The following is a 17,570-nucleotide window of genomic DNA, read 5'->3' on the forward strand; positions in this document are numbered from 1 at the left end:
AAGGAAGCTAAATGTTACATTCTAGAAAACTAAAATTGTTAGTACTATTTACATATTACAAAATGTTGAAGGCCGAAATTATGGAATTAAATAATTGTCTACATGATCTGATATGACCACAATGGATTGCAACCACTTCATTAAAAATTAATTATATAGACTGAGAATGGTAAGCGAGATAGACGCCCCCTGCAAGGCATAGTCCTCGCCCAAAGATTGGTAATATAAACGGTCTCTGCGAGTTTAATCCACTTATAGTTATTGGCTAACATTTATTGCAACTTTTTCTCCATAAGCCATGCTTGTTAATATAAAGTAGTGTGGTATTGGGAGATACTGGCACATTTGATAACATATAACTTACAACAGCGAGTTGGATCCACAAGTTATAGTTGTTTGCTGACAACGTTACAACTCATGTTTAATCCGTATAACGTGTTTGTAAATAGAGGTGGTATCACCACCAGTCTAGGTTGTTTTGAAGCCGTCGGGGTGCGTGCTCTGCCAACGCCAAGTGTCGACGCACATATCGCGAAGGGTTCGAGTGGCGTGCCATTCCAGCAGCCGCTGTGCGAGCGCCACATCCGCGTAGTTCGCAGCGATGTCGCCGTCACGTCGCCCCACCACGCGGTACGGAACACGCCGCCCGCTCGCCTCCTCGAATGCCTCCACCATTTGTAGCACCGAGTATCCGGTCCCAGTGCCTGCCAAAAAGTATAAACTATTGTTATCAACCAATTTCTCTCACTCTCGGTAAGAGACAGAAAAAGACGGCGTCTATGTCTATCTCGCTTTCTCACTCACTCTTGTATTAATTATCTCGCTCTCATCTTCCATCCTTCTCGTCCATTTCCCTTCTCCCGATATTTTTTTTCATTCAGTTTTCTTTTTGTTCTTTTAAACTGCACATTTCACTCTTCTTTCTTATGCTGAGGACTAATAACTATTTTATGTACCTTAAAACAACAATAAAACCTCTTTTTTGTCCCTTTTTTTTGTACTGGTTATAATTGTATTGATTCCCAAAAACTAATTTTGCTATATAGTTCTATTTTAACCAATACAATAAAATTTTAATTTAACTGTAAAAACTGCTACATTTTAACGGTAAAATTGAAATTCTTATGTGACGAGGAGTAGTTATAGTGTGAAAAGCGCCGCCTGCAGCGATATCACTGAACTACAGAGATACGTTCATTATCTTATTTTTCAAAATAGCATATATCAACACAGTAACTAAGGTTATAAAATTTGTTTAGATGAAGTTTTCCTATAAAAAGTGTGTCTATTTATTTTTAGTGTATTTCTTTGTTTTTGTATGTCTACTTTGATAAGTTAAATTATTGTGATTCAATGTATGCCATATATTATTATTAGATAGCTCAGCAGAAGTTATTATGTATGAGCAAGCTCAACTAGTATAAAATATATAAGGGCCATACAATCCTTATATATTTTATACTAGTTGAGCTTGCTCATACATAATAACTTCATAAATATAAGTAATATTCTTGCTACCCAAATTAACAGCATGGAAGCCGCCAAAGCCGGGCTGCTGGAACAGCTTGATGGCCTTCACGTGACCCTCGGCAAGGTCTTCCACGTGGATGTAGTCACGCACTCCGGTGCCGTCCGCCGTGGGGTAATCAGAGCCGAACACCAACAACTCTTTGAGGCGGCCCACTGCCACCTGTAATATTTCATTAAGAAACACTTTTAGAGTGTTTTTTTCTGTCAGTAGTTAATTTTGTGGCGGAAATGAATAAATGAGTGCCTAGCCTAAGTTCTCGTTTTTAGCAAATAAACTCAAAGGTTACTTCAAAGTCTCTCGGTTTGGGACAATATATTAACGTTTGTTGTATAGGGAGACTATCCACGAAGCACTCCACGAATTAATCAAGCGTAAGGCCCTTTAGGGGAAACTTATGCATAGTGGAATGAAACGTGGCATCAGATAGTTAAATATGTTTAATATTTTACACATTTATTTTCTGAGTTGACTGATCGCGTACTTTATTGTTACGTTATCGCCTTAAATAAACAAATCTGTTAAGTAAATGTAGCATCATAAGTCGAGCATCACCCTCACACGCAAAAATAATATTTACATTATAATTTTTCTATTTTTACATTTACATTATAAATAAATGTTTTTAATTTATAACTTAATTTCCATTCCATTTTCTGCAATACTATTTTTAAAATATATTTACTGTCCAAACTATAACTCCGTACAATCGATAATGGAGAAATATTAAGAGATGTATGGAAGTTATCAAAAAAACGAAACGTGTTTGCAAAAATGAGCTAAAATGACTTCTGTATTACCGCTAATCAGTCATACATGAGTCATTTACGACTAGTTTTAAGTAATGCCATTACATACAATAATGGCAGTAGTAGTACTTTATTTTGATACAAAACTGACAGTTGTTACCTGTGCGATGAAGGGCATGAGGTTGTTGGGAATCCCCGCGGGATCCTCGCCGATGCGGCCGCTGCGGTGCGCGCCCACCGGGTTGAAGTACCGCAGCGATATCACCGTCCATCTCTGGAACGCAGCACAAAAAACTCATCATTACTTACGCCAAGCCAACTGCGACGACACGCCTCATTCTTTTTTCTCAACACTCACAGTTCTAGTCTGCAACCTTTCGGTGATGTTTAATCGTAAAATAAAAAGAAAGTCTCTATACACAATTTTATTCAGAAAAAAAAACTACGAGATTGATCCGTGTTCTTTAGAGACCAAAATAAAATCATCGACACCAACACCTTTGTAAAATGTATGTTTAATTAAATGTGTCGGCTATCTCTAGGAAGTGTTATAAGATAATGCTCGTCAGTGTGTTTTAGTGGCGATTTATCAAGAATATGAAATGGATGCGTGCAATGTGCCTCGTAGAGGAAAATATATGCCATAAACACACGACAAAGGCGACAAGTTTCAGGTGAAGACCGTCAAAATTACATAATCAAGAAAACGCTCCTACTATTATATTCCTATATTATGTGACGTGATACGAGGGTGGATTGAAAAGTACTCGGCCTAACCAAGAAAATAAACACATACTAAATCAGTTATATTTTTATTTTTCTACATAATCACCATCAAGTTCAATACACTTTTGCCACCTCCCCTTCCAAGCATTTAGACCGTTAAAAAAAATGATTCTTCCTTAGAGTCAAAATATGCATCTACAGCTGCTTTGACCTCGTCGTTTGTCGAAAATCTTTGACCTCCCAAGTGCTTTTTTAGGTTAGGGAACAGAAAGAAGTCTGATGGTGCCAGATCAGGTGAATACGGCGGATGCGGTAACAGTTCAAAGCCACAGTTGTGAATTTCAGCCATTGACTGTACTGACGTGTGAACACAGGCGTTATCTTGATGAAACAGGACTTTTCTTCTGAGCATTCCTCGATGTTTTTCTTTTATTTCCTCTCGTAAACGACTTAGTAAGGTGCAGTAGTAATCAGAGTTTATAATCTGACCCCTTTCAAGATAATCAATCATAATCACACCTTTCGAGTCTCAGAATACTGAAGCCATCACCTTATTTGCCGACAAAATCGACTTAGCCTTTTTAGGGGGTGGTGAACCAGGTCTTCTCCACTGTTTTGATTGTTGTTTTGTTTCCGGTGTACAGTAATGAACCCATGTTTCGTCCATAGTAACAAAACGATTCAAAAAATCATCTGCATCGGCTTCAAATAACTCCAAACAGTCGCGTGAAATAGTCAATCGCGTCCTTTTTTGTTCAACTGAAAGCAGTCGCGGAACCCACCTCGCAGACACCTTGTGGAAACGCAACTCGTTGACAATGATGTTTTGAATTCGTTCATAAGAGATGCCTATAATCTCGGCTATCTCTCTAATTTTTAATCTGCGGTCTCCCATTATTAAATCAAGTACTTTTTTAATATTTTCGTCAGTAGTTGACGTCGAAGGCCTTCCAGATCGGGGTTCATCTTTCGCACTCTCTCTACCACGCTTAAATTCTGCTATCCATTTTTTGACGGATGAATATGACAGAGCACAATCGCCTAATGTACTGACCATGTCATCATGGATGGCTTTTGATGATAGCCCCTTCTTATGGAGGTACTTAATGACGGCACGCTGCTCGATTTGCTCCATTCGCGGAAATTATGTCCGATTACTTTGTTAATAAATTTATAAAATCACAACTAATTATCGCACACGTTTCGAACTTCACACAATGAACTAGTGTGAACTGAACTAAATAATGTGGGTAGATTTGATTTTTAGAATTGAATGGATCTGTGTTAGGCCGAGTACTTTTCAATCCACCCTCGTATTTGCTCACCTTATCGCTCCTGCAGATGTCCTTCATGATCTCTTCGCAGAAGTACTTGGACTTGCCGTAGGGGCTGGTGAGGCCGCGACCCGTGGGGTGGCTCTCGTTGAGCGGCAGCGTCTCCGGCTCCCCGTACACCGTGCACGACGAGCTGTACACGAGCTTGTACACCCCGTACTTGCGCATCACCTGAATAACATTTCATCATTTCAGTTGTTGAATGTCATTGAACACAGGCCTTACCCATAGATTTTCAATTGGATCAGTTGGAAGCAGTCTGCATCCTGCGTCTTCAGATGATCGTAACAAGATCATCTGTCCAACTTGTGGGTCTAAAGTTGCGCTTTTCGGTCCGTGGTCTCCACGCCACTAAAGACCCCAAGGACTTGCATCCCGCGACTAATCGCAATTTTAAGACCCTTTATAATTAATATTCGATGGACCCCTCAGGGTTCACAAGGACCACTTTGTTGGAAAACCACGGCGTTAGTGCTATAACCATCGAAACACAATTTACAAACTGTTACACTTTTCTTTACAAAATAACATTCAGTTATTCACATACATCGAACAGTGTGCAGGTGCCGGTTATGTTCGCCTGGTAATATTCGAGTGGTTTCTGTACTGACTCTCCGACAGCTTTCAGCGCCGCGAAGTGGATGACGCAGTCTATGTTGTGCTAAAACAAAAAAAAACATTCCTTTTAACCGAAAACAAAAAGCATTCGGCACAATTAATCGAGCTCAGAGAACTTCTTTTATAACTGATAATGTGGGCTAACGTAACAACATTAATAAGAAGAAAAATAAAATCAAAGAAAAATATGATCAAGGATTAGTTTTAAACATGTCTCAGTTCTAAATACACATATAGTATCGGTTTATCCAATAACATCAACCGATGGAGCCGTATTTCGCTTATTAGGTCAGCTTCGAAACAGGATACAAGGAAGTTTGTGTTCAGTCGTGGAAAGTTGCTTAAGCGACTTGATTTAAAACCTATGAGTTTGGCGGCCTCTCCTTAATCCGTTGTAGAAAATAATGTGAGATCAGTTACTGCAAAGAGGTGAGTCAAAACGCTTTATTATCTCTAACCAGTTGAACTTTTAGAGACCAATATTTTTGCCGTATTCAACATAGTACATGGCTAAATCTATTTTCATTCAAGCTGTTCGATTCTGGATTATCTTACTGGTAACTATAAGACTTGCGAAATCACTACCTGATTATTTTCTTTAATTTATAGTTCTATTTTTTATTTTTTCCTTCATAGACATGTGTTATAGCTTTGATGTTTTTACTTGATGTGTTAATATCATTAGAATAGATAAATAAATATATATATGCATTGCTCTTTTTGAGTACATTGTATATTCATCATAATCTAAACTATCTCGTACAATGTACATGTCGACTACCCGGTATTGTTGTTGTCTTGTGTTTCCTTGCTACGCCTCGAGTCATACGACTGCTCATTGCATTTTTTATGTTATTAAAACTGCTTTTGTTTCTAGTGTTAGGAGTATTAATTAAAATGCGTAATAAAAATAGGTTACTGACATTCTCAAAAATGGTGCCCAAAGCCGCCGCATTCCTGATGTCTGCATTGTAGAAATGAATCGCCTTTCCCGTCAGCTCTTCGATAACCCTAATGGGCTCAGGCTTCTTGTGACCCTCGGCTTTGTACGCGTTACTCAGGTTGTCCACTACCACGATATCCACTTCACTGTCGATCTGTTGCTCAAGTAGCGATATAACTGTATGCGAGCCAACGTATCCAGCACCGCCTGTCACTAGTATTGAAGGTTTCATAATTACGCTGGAAATAAAAAAAAGAGGTTATACCCGTTACTAGAATACTCAATAGAATTCTTAACACATTTATTTATTATTCACGTTTTAGTGCTATCTGATAATGAAAATAGACGTTTATTATTTGACTCACTCCAAGTGAATAAGAAAGACGATATCAATATAATTGAGTATAATTTAAAAACTAACACGCGTTCACGTATGCAATTATTTGTTTAAGATGATATTGTGGCGCAAACGTCACGATGGTTTGTGTATATATATGGATGCAAAATATCTATAGTCATAGCCATACAATGTCTTCAAAACAAACGATTGTAAAATGTAAAACTAACAAACAATAGGTGGGTTCAAGATCATTCTATAAATTATCATTCTATGAACACTATGTTACTTTAAAAAGAGATTTATTTGTTTTTAAATTTAATTTCCTCTGTGGCTAAGACATCTGCATTGAGATATACCATTTGTAAAAAGATACACTACACTAATCTTTAATTTAAAAAATTCTATTGAAAAAGAATTAAAGTTTTTCCGGCTTGTCTTTTTATCAGAAAAATAAATGTTATCGTTTCACAATACTTATTAGAATACTTTCTAAGGAAATAAATAAATTCTCAATCACTAAAGTTTTGTATTTCTTCAGATACCGCTACTTTTTTTACCTAATTTCATTTAAGTTTTTACAACTGGTGCTTTATTTAGTTTTTAATATTATTAAATAATTTTATCAAAAAGGTCTGTAATTTTTTTCCCCCTTTTATGTCTGCACATAGGAAAGATGGCCAAAATCTTGAATTGATGGTGACTGAACAAGTCGAGAGAAATCATCTAAAACGACGTAGTCCCACACCAATCTTAATGCTGCGCTCCACAATGTAAAGGAGGGTTTAAAAGATTTTAGAATCAAGCATTGTTTTTCCTCTTTATTTAGGTACATTAAATTCATAATTTTAAATACATTTTTTTACAAACTTATTAGTTACTCTTATTTAACATAATAGACATTAAATTAGAATATCCAGTTCAATAGAACGATTTTATATTAAGATTGTCATGGTCGTAATTAACAATGCAGGGATATAAACACAATGTGTTTACAAAACTAGTTACTTATAGGTATGTATTGCATTTCGCAATTCTCTTACAATTAATACGGGCCAATTGTTACTAAAACTTAGCGGCATTACATATCTTATAAGTAATAACTATTTTCGATTTACTCATGAGTCAGACCTCAAATTGAAGCACAACCAAAATGCAATCGTTGGTGGAGAAATGTTTACAAACAATTATTTTATTAACATACGTTAGAAAGACCATGTTTTAGTGAGATAATCAATTAAATAGGAAAAGGTGTCTTAAATTTAATTTTGAACACATTGTCACTACGTGGGATGTTTATACTGGACATAGTACTCCGCATATATTTTTAATAAGGTAACCTTAAACTATGCGTGGTATATACTACTACTAAATAAATAAATGATTACTACTACTAAATAAATTATCGCAATAATTTATTTATTAAGTCAACATGTAGTAAAAAAATAAATAGAAAAAACACGAAGTCAATAATTCTGGCTGTCAATAATAGTCAGCAGACCATGTTCTAGTTGCTCTGTACAAATGTTTTTGTGAAGCCACTAGAAAAACTAGAAACCCTAACATGGAGAACTCTCTCGTGAAGGAAAATACGAAGATATATACTCGTGATATAAAATAACGATAGCTACGATCTAAGAGGGACCTATTGAATAGAACATATTTCTGAACTAAATTTTAATGTCGTGGTATGTTTTAGCAGGACCACACCCATTTTTGTAGAAAACGCCTACAAACGACTCTTGATAGATAAAAATATATACCACCATAAAAAGTTTGAATAAAAGCCGGATATCTGAAAATGTAGTTTTGCTTGCATTGTCACGTTCTGTTCATATCACTGGTTAAAAAAAATCTTTCAACAACGCATGAATAAGCGGAACGTCTCGCATAAAAATATGGATTTTCTGCATATTTTTCATCATACTTTGTTTTATAGCATATGTTTCGCACACGTGATGTTTTTAGACTATTCTTACACCGATTATTACAGAATGTAAAGATGTATTTACATAGAACGGTACGTTACAAATTTCCTAGCTAATAGTAATACATTTTTATTTGTAAGTACTGTAATCCAACTACCACCACAAGTAATCATTATGGTCACTTTGTCTTTTAGTAAACAAATAGTTAAAAAAGAAGTATTCCATCTTTGTATCTTTATAGACAATTATTAAAAATTGGTGCTTAGTAAACAATTCCTTACACAATAACAGAATATTAAAATTACATATTAAAATTAATTACATTGCGATAATTTACAAAGTAATTACAAATATCTGTCAATAGGGTATGTACTACGTATTAAAACTTAGCTTTTGAGCCTTTATACAAGCCTTTTATAACAATATTTGATAAAAAAAATCTCGATTATTCCACGAATCAATTTTCGTACAATTAATTTAAATGTAAAATGTTTGTTTTGACACTACACACACACACACATATATATATGTGTGTGTGTGTGTGTGTATATATATACATATATACATACATACACATATTTTTTTTTCATTTATTTAAACAATTATTAAAAATCAATTAGCGCCAATTGTATTGCTAAGCACGTCGAGAATAGCTCAACCGGTACAGCTTATCTTTAAGTCGACACAAGAAAGGTTCGACGACTTTAACAAGTATTAGTAATATAAAAAACGTGACCACTCTGAAATACTTTTTTTTCGGGACTACAAAAGGCCATCTTTTGACAGTACGAAGTATGTTAGTGGTATTACACAAAGTCAAATCTAGTATCCTATATTTATAAAAAATAAGTTAGATGGAGTTACATATCATGTGAAATTATATCTAATATTTTATACATTGGGTTAACAATGTGGCTATAAAGCAATAAATACAACACTAAGTACTAATGATAAGGACATAACATAGACATTCCATTATAAAAGAAGATTATGTTATACGTGTAGCGGTAATGCAAAAAAGATAAGCCGGAAAATATTTTCAGATGTTTCATATTGATTAGTACAAATAACACAGAAATTTAATGCATTTTTAGTGTACTCTTTAGAAAAAAATTGGTGTGATTGCTGTTAAACATATAGCTAACCTAGTATATAAATAAATTAAAGTAAAGACCAAGTAATAACCGCTTATGTTTAATTAAGAAATTAGAATGGGTACTTATTAATCTTTGGGCAGATAAATATTATTAATTTATCTGTTTGATGAAATATATCAAAATTACACTATGATTCCAGGTTGTCTATTGAATCTGGTAAAGGTCGGATCGGCTTCCGGGGAAGCCCCTAAGGTAATTAATTGTAAAGAGGTCTAGGCTTTTCGCTCTCAATGCTCTACCGCCTCAAACTTGGTGCAACTATAAATGACAACAAAAAAGGTTTTCTAAGCTCTACAATCAACTTGTGTTACCAGGCTCTTATTCGCACAAGCTCTTAGTCGCACAACGAGCCAAGGATACGCCTATGCTCGGAATTACTCCATGCGTAGGATTAGGAGGTCAATAGGCAAACTAAGTGATCGATATAGCCCAGCAGCTCGGCAAGTGGCAGTAGGCAGGCTTCATAGAATGCAGAACTGATGGCCGATGGAGCTTTAAGGTTGTATAATGAAGACCACTGATCGGCAAATATTACGTAGAACCTCTGCTCACAAGGAAGACAACCTTGTCGTGGTGGTTGGAAAATATTGGATGCAGGGCCCCCACATCCGATCCTATTTGAAATCAATGGCGAAGACTTACGACTTTCCGAACATTCTAGTATATTTTAAAGACAAAAGGACATTTGTTGCAAGACATCTGCTTTATAGTTTACTGTCGCCTTCTTTTACGAAGTTGTGAGGTAACAAATATAATTGAAATATTACAATAAAAGTGGGTGGTAGGGTATGAGGCATCTAAAGGACTGTTGAAATCAGCAGCTGTCTTATCAACGACATCTTGACCTTAAGATGTGCAAACAATTTCAAATGTAATTGTACGACACTTCATTGTAATCGCTACACGATGTTTTTACATGGGCTGCGTGGATTAAATATGAAGGCTGTTGTTACGGTTACATTTTTACAATATTATAACTGATCCTGCTACTACAAAATATTACAAAAATAATGTATTAGAAAGACCGGAAAGTAATGTCGTTTCTGTCGACATATTTTACAAAAATAGCAATTGATTTTTACTGCATTGAGAATTTGTATACTTAATGGAAAAAGATTGTTGATAACGAAGGTGAATGTATTGTTGATAAGAAATAGAAACTTGTTAAAAATGTAGTCGTGTGTATTTAACTTAAGAAAGCTACATTACTTTCCGGTCCCCCTAATATATTATTTTTTTAAAACATGATACGACGACGAGTGGAGACTTCGGACGGGAAAGCGCGGCATTTAAAATACACCTACATGGTGGACGACCTGGTTATATACCATAACATTGGTATGGTATAGTCGTTGGAAGACTCAAGGCGTTTCTAACTGGTCCGGTCCTATTAAAAATCTATGGGAGAAGCTATGTCCAGCGGTGGAAGTCTTCCAGCTGTATTAAAGACGATGAGACGGGAAAAAAAAATAATATTTATTGCTATAAAATATATTAGATATCGTCTTCTACGATCAGTAACTTTACAACCAACAGCGCGCCGAAATATTATAATTGGTGGCAAATATAAATGTCGGGTTCGAATTAAGTGCGCAACTAAGTACTCGCTATTTTTTTACGTTAAAATCCTACTTAATTTATTTACTTTTAAATACAAATAAATGTACAGAAATACAGACTATAATAAATAAAAGTAATAACATTATAAGTACGCGATATAAGGTTTTGCTTAAATTGTATTTTATGATGGGAGAGTCTAACACGCGATTCTTTGAAGGTTTATTTGTAGCTCTTCACAAATGTACCAAAATTTCATTGTTGATGATAATTAAGAGCAATTTGTAAACTAAAATCTTGCGTCACGATGTTCCGGATGCAGATAATAATAATGTTACACATTCTACAATTAATTCACGGAAAGTAAGTAAATAAAATTTAAACAAAGAATTTTAAGTATATATAAACCTTATAGTGTACAGTAACATTACATTTCTCCGATCCTTAGGATGCATTCGCCAATAAAGTTACAAGGGTTACGGATATTTTTAGATATTTAGCCCGAAGCTATAATATTTACAGTAACTAATAATTATTTATTATAATACTCGATAAAAATTAGTAACTCTTGTGAGCGACTGTTTATTGTAATACACTCCTATGTCATGTTTTTAAATTATTTTCTAGGAAATTTTAAACTATATAAAATTAAACTGTAGAAGTAAGAATATTCAAGTGATAAAATGATAATTTGCTGTGCTATTATTTTAAAAATATTGTAAGTGACCACAAAAAAAACTTGTCCGAGATTGCTGTGGGCTCTTCTGAGATCATTCCGCGTTTGAAGCACCCGTAGCTTTAAGTTGATGGATGCGTTTATCACGAAGATCATTCTGATCGGATCTTCTGACACTCTTCTCCTGACGTACGCAACTGATAACTTTAAATGATTCTACGCTGCGCTGCCATACTTTAAGGCTATGTGGGCGGAGCACCCTCTAAGAAAGTAAGGGCGCGTATAATTTAAGTTTCAAAATCCTTTCTAAATTTCAAAACTTTTTTATCGCTTTGTATTAAATTAAAAAATATTTAAAGACATTTTGACTAAATAATTTGGCTAAATATGGTTCAATAATTTAACTCTTATCATATCATAACCACTAATAAATAAATGTTATAAAACAATTGAGAATTGAGCCATTTACAATTCATGCTGATACAGTTTTATTGTTGAAAAAACATCATACGCTTACCGAAACAAAATATAAACGTAATAAAATTTTCTCGTTATTATATTTGCTAATATTTTTTTATATTTTATAGATTAATATTTTCAACTTACAACTTTTAAACCGGTTATGTTAAAACACAACACAAACTAATAGAACAAAAAAAAATTAAAACTATGTTCAAACGTATTATTCGACACACACAGCACTATCGAAGTCTGCCGGGTCACTGTTGAGTTATCGAATAGTTCATGCAGTAGGTTTGCTAAGCATTTAATACAAGCTGGACATTTTTAAATTCAACAAATTTGTCGTTACAAACAAAAAAAATATTATCCAATAGAGTGTATATTAAAAAGATGAAATACATTTATTTAACATTGGAACTTTCAACAGAAGTCTTATTGATTGTCGACTTTTTAATCTATTTTATTTTTGACTCAGTTACGTAAGGTGTTATAGTTGTGGAGATGATGCAGGAAAAACTCCACAACAACATTTTTAATAGTTTAACAACACTCATTTATACATGTATACTTTATCGGATATGACCTAAATTAAATCAAAATAATAAGCGACATCAATGCCGAGAATTTTCTTTATTTTAATTTAAATATTCGCTTATTTACAATAAGCCTTTTCCGACAATTTAATTTTATTATGCGTTTTGAGTTTCTTAAATGGAAATCCTATAATATTTTGCGAAATTTTTATAAAATACCGATTCCGTTTATTACATATGAACTAAACTTTTTGCAGTCAAAAATTTGGTGACCAGTTTTTCAGGATATTGGTTAAAGGCCAAAAAATTTTCAATTTAACAGTTTGTCCCAATTTTCATTATTTCATAATTCATTCATTCAATTCAACCGATAGATGGCCATTGCAAGGCACAGTTCTCCCCCAATAAATTGCTATAATGTATGGTCTTGCGTCGCTAGCATCCAGCGACTTCTACGATTAGGGCCCTAGTGTCTCGAGTTAAATCCAGTCTGGCCAAGCTGATCTGAATTGGCGTCATGTCCAATAAAAACAAGACTTCTACGACTTGATTATGTCGTCGATATACCTAATGAGCGTTTTACCCACGCTATATCTACGCATACGTGGTGGTTTTAATAGTTTATAATATAGTAATTAATTTATTTTTAACAGTGTTGCACAAACGCTGGTTGTCGTAGTTAATTCAAGCAAAATACCATGTGCATCTAAAAAAAATATTTTCTAAACACCATTTACAACATTTTGTTCCCTGAAAAATTTGTTTAGTTTTCGCATAAAATATCAGAAACCGTTCTCTAGTGATCCACTTACAAATGAACTAAGTCCAATTTTTTAAAAACAATTTAATTTTTAATTATATTAAATATGGAACGTATAATTATTTTTCGATAGACATGAAATTATTGCAAAGAAAAAATTACATACAAATTAAGTTTTGAGTATTATTAATACAGTGAATAGTCATGTCCATATGTGTTTAATAATATGGACACCCTAGCGGTGTTGGTTGATTATTTTATCAGCGCTATTATCAAAGTTGTCAAGTGCTACACATTTTGTAATATCCGATTGAGTGACATATGTTCTGTAATCCATGATTGATCGATTATAAATTACATGTATATCAACTGTATATTGCCGACGAAGAAAGAGAGAAAAATCTTTTATCCAACAAAGCCGCCTAAATAAACTAATAAAACAGTTACCCTTAAACCTATCACATCTAAATTTATCTTTAAAAAAAAAAACAAATCTTAAGTAAGTAACTTACAATACTTTATTTTTACTAGCATAACTTAAGAGAAAGAAGAAATCTTGACAATTTTTTTAAAAAAGATGTCAGTAGAATATTATTTCAGTTAGCTATGACGACAACATATGTTAAAAGTGTGTTAATAATTAAGTAATCTATTTACAATTATGTGTTTTAATATCTATTAGTACACACATACATATATATATATATATATATATATATATATATATATACATATATATATATATATATATATATATATATATATATATAATTTAAAGCCCAATTTATTGAGAAAACCTTAAGGTTTTTTGACATAACGTGTTGTACGGGGTTCTAAGAGCGTTATGCGAATGCTCATCCAACAAGTACACCTACGAGTATAAAGAATGAATTTATCTTGTTACAGGTAGAATTACTGTATTTTACAAACGTCACAACCATGAATAAATTTCTCCCACAGTTTAAATAAAACAAAGCCTTGAATACTTTTCCTGCAAAATAAATGTTTTTAAGGTTAGCAAATCAAAATATCTAATTTGTTTATCCATATAAAAGACAGAACAAAACTGTGCCGATTACTTTAATATTACTATGAAAGAAATAAAGCAATCTCTATGATTGCTTTCCTTGTTTAATATTTAACTCAAAATAATAAAATTTGTTTAAATGAAATATGTTTTATATATTAGTGCTGTATATTTTTGGCATGAAATTGGCAATTTATATTTTAATTCGAAGCTTGGAAATTTCTTTAAACTTTGTTTTATACCTGAAAATCACAAACTATTGTAATTATTAGAACAATTTGATACTATTTTGTAATATAATTCCACTTCTCCTTTTTGCGTTGTCCCATTAAAAATGTTAATAAGCTATACAACATTTTAATAAAAACAACATCTAATATTGCTGCAGCACCATTTGATTGTTCCGAATATAACCATCTTAGAAAGTAATTGGTTTACTTCTAATTACTTTATTAGTCTCTGTATTATTTATAAACCTTTTTTTCTTGCTATACTTGAGTAAAATGCCATAAACACACCATAAATCTCATAGTGACAATGTGTTAAGTGACAGCCACAGCAATGCTTTGACATAATAGCTAATATCCTTAAATTAAAACCACCTCACCGACTAAAACAGTGGGGTAGAATATACAGCCTACTGATTGTAGGTTTCTCTTTCTCTAATTATGTACGCCCTGAGTTTTCTACCTTAAAACCAAGAGAAGGAAAAGAGTAAGAATTTATACAGTTTGATGTATCGGTTTTCTTTTCCTCACAGTAAAAGAGGGTGTCATTTGGATGATACAGTTGGACTAGGATGAAGAAAAATAATGCTTGGTAGTCATAGTAATATGTATAGATAGCACTCGGTACTGAATAATTTAGGTATTCAATCTTCACTCCTCTTACTCCTCCTACATGGCAAACACTGAAGTGTCTTTTATAATTGGACATAAAAGGCTAAGAAAATGGGACCTGCCGCACTCTTTCTTGAGATGAGAGCCCACATCAGCCCTATTTTATGCTGTGTAGATCTTTATAAGGCTGGCAATATGTGCCTAATCATTCCTATGGACAGTTTAGTTACTACATTTTCAAATTTCAATTAATATATTTTCATTACTTTTTAATAAATGACAACCTATTTTATGTAAATTTTGGTATACTGTTGACCTCAACAACAAACATTAATAAATCACACAATTGGAATAAAAAATGGAATATTACCATCTCACTAGTTCAGTTATATGATAACCCATAACTTTGCTCTTCTTGATTATGACCAGAATTTATAGTAAGTTATGCCTACAATAACTTATCTATAATTTTAACATTTTGGCCATCTAGTTTGGTTGGTTTGTAAAATAGAAATGCTTGGAATGAAAAAATATTTCTTTTATGTTTTACTGATTTAAATTCCTCAAGACAACACATTTGAGGAATTTTTACATAATTTAAATATGTCAATTAAAGTCAGTTTATGGAGATGTTTACAGTTTAAACATACACAAATACTTAGATACTACACATTTCTGTATTACAAAACAAAAACAATTATTTCGCAGAAAACTTACAGCAATTTTATATTCAAATTGTTTGCAAGAATCTATCAGCTTTGTAACTCCAAAATCATTGGTCAATATTAACAATAGTCAAAGCAAACAGTTGAACAACACAAAACATAACAATATGTGCTCCCAAAACCCATAACAAATTGACTGTAATAAAATTAAATATAAAGGTTTATTAAAACCATGTTACTGTAAAATTAAATTTGTTATAACATAATACAACCTTACACATGCAACAAAATGCCAAAAATTAAATTGATTAGTATTTAAAAGTACTTTCTTTAAAGCAGACATCAAACAAATACAGTAAAACGTTATACCAAATGGCTAGATCTCTGAGTACCACTAAATAAGAATTTTCTACATTTTCTAAATTTGTAATAAAATATTTTTAATAAATTTCAGAACATTTACAAAATTCAAAAAACCTAAATCGACTTACTCGTTGCGTATAGGCTTCATAGTTTTAACAATACGTCGGCAGCAACGCTTCTCTATCAAGTGATTTAAATTGATTCAAGGTTTATTTATATTACACACGTAGTATGATTCTGAAAACATCGCTGTATTCACGTATTTCTGCGGTAAATTATAGTCATGAAGAAGCGGCGCGGTTTTTTTAAATTCAAATATAAAGCAAAATCAATAAATATTACGAGCTACGTAAGTTTAGGTCGTAAAATTTCATCCTAGGTACCTTCGAAATTGAAACACTTTTTTTTAAAAGAGGCGATGCTAAATTATTCACATCTTGTAATCATCATTTTTATCAAAACTGTTTACCATCGGACAATACAGCGAGACTGACATTGACAAGCATAGACTGACATACCGTTGACAGAATTCTTGTAAGGATAGGCATTCCTTGAAAGAACATCACGTGCTGAAGTTATTATTATGTGTATAATAAGATCTAAAACCACAAAAAATATGAGAAAATTGAGTAAGAAAAAGACCAATATTTAGCTACTTCCGCACAAGCAGTGGTAGTCGTGCAACAAAGTGCAACGCCCGTCAGCCCGCTGATAAACACAAGCAGAGTATTTGGCACTAATCAGTGTAACATAACTCCTGGGGACGCCCCGTGGAGGGGTGAAGCACGTGTTAAGTGATTTGACGGTGGCGGTTGTGTGATTCGCGTTGTTTGCCGCATGTGCATTTATCAGCGGGCTGGCGGGAGGTGCACTTTGTTGCACGACTACCACTGCATGTGTGGAAATGGCTAAATATTGGTCTTTTTTTATTTAGGATGGACTTCCGCAAGGTAACGCCTGATTCCATTAAATATGAGAAAATTGGTTTAAAAATATGAACTTTCTTTTTTTCATGTATAAATCATCAACCAATATGATTGTCGCATAACCATACGAAGTATTTATTTATTTACAATACAGTATTTACTGTTAAATGAAATAATAGTCAACATAAAAAAAATGTTAGATAAACCAAATGACAAAGTTCATTAAACTGTGTCATGTTAATTTTCATTTAGACTTCTTAATTTTTGTGATATGACAAGATCACAGACCATTTTTTTGCAATGTATTGACTATTAACAATAATATTTTTTGTGCGTAATTCCTGGAATGATATTAAGGTTCGTTAAAAATATTTTTTAAATAAATACCAAAATTGTTATAATTTTCTAATTTTTATATCATGCAATTTTGAATCTGTGTATC

General features: G+C 33.2%; 1 protein-coding gene across 3 annotated transcripts; it reads right to left on the reverse strand.

The window, feature by feature from the left end:
- Positions 1-394: 394 nt before the first annotated feature.
- Gale (UDP-galactose 4'-epimerase) lies at positions 395-16,577 on the reverse strand. Of its 3 annotated transcripts, none has more exons than XM_068769058.1 (7): positions 16,331-16,577; positions 5,879-6,137; positions 4,885-4,998; positions 4,329-4,508; positions 2,438-2,551; positions 1,519-1,690; positions 395-704 (listed from the first exon to the last, which is right to left on the reverse strand). In XM_068769058.1, the coding sequence occupies exons 1-7, from the start codon at positions 16,348-16,350 to the stop codon at positions 469-471; spliced, it is 1,095 nt and encodes a 364-aa protein (XP_068625159.1). In that variant the 5' UTR covers positions 16,351-16,577; the 3' UTR covers positions 395-468. The 3 variants fall into 3 exon arrangements, with proteins under 3 accessions (XP_068625159.1, XP_068625160.1, XP_068625161.1); XM_068769059.1 differs by lacking the exon at positions 16,331-16,577 and adding an exon at positions 12,160-12,276; XM_068769060.1 differs by lacking the exon at positions 16,331-16,577 and adding an exon at positions 12,071-12,104.
- Positions 16,578-17,570: the final 993 nt, after the last annotated feature.

The sequence above is a fragment of the Battus philenor genome, unplaced genomic scaffold, assembly GCF_028537555.1.
Source record: "Battus philenor isolate CCGP_79_NKW_IND1 unplaced genomic scaffold, ilBatPhil1.0.hap1 SCAF_27, whole genome shotgun sequence".
Lineage (NCBI taxonomy): Eukaryota > Metazoa > Arthropoda > Insecta > Lepidoptera > Papilionidae > Battus > Battus philenor.

What these genes read in the sequence shown, in the direction of transcription:
- Gale (XM_068769058.1), bottom strand. Translation starts at nt 16,350, where the DNA reads ATGAAGCCTATACGCAACGA. An exon ending in GCACCTGCACACTGTTCGAT is followed by an intron (nt 4,509 to 4,884) that starts GTATGTGAATAA and finishes AATGTTATTCAG; the next exon opens with GTGATGCGCAAGTACGGGGT. An exon ending in CTTCCATGCTGTTAATTTGG is followed by an intron (nt 705 to 1,518) that starts GTAGCAAGAATA and finishes ACTTTTTGGCAG; the next exon opens with GCACTGGGACCGGATACTCG.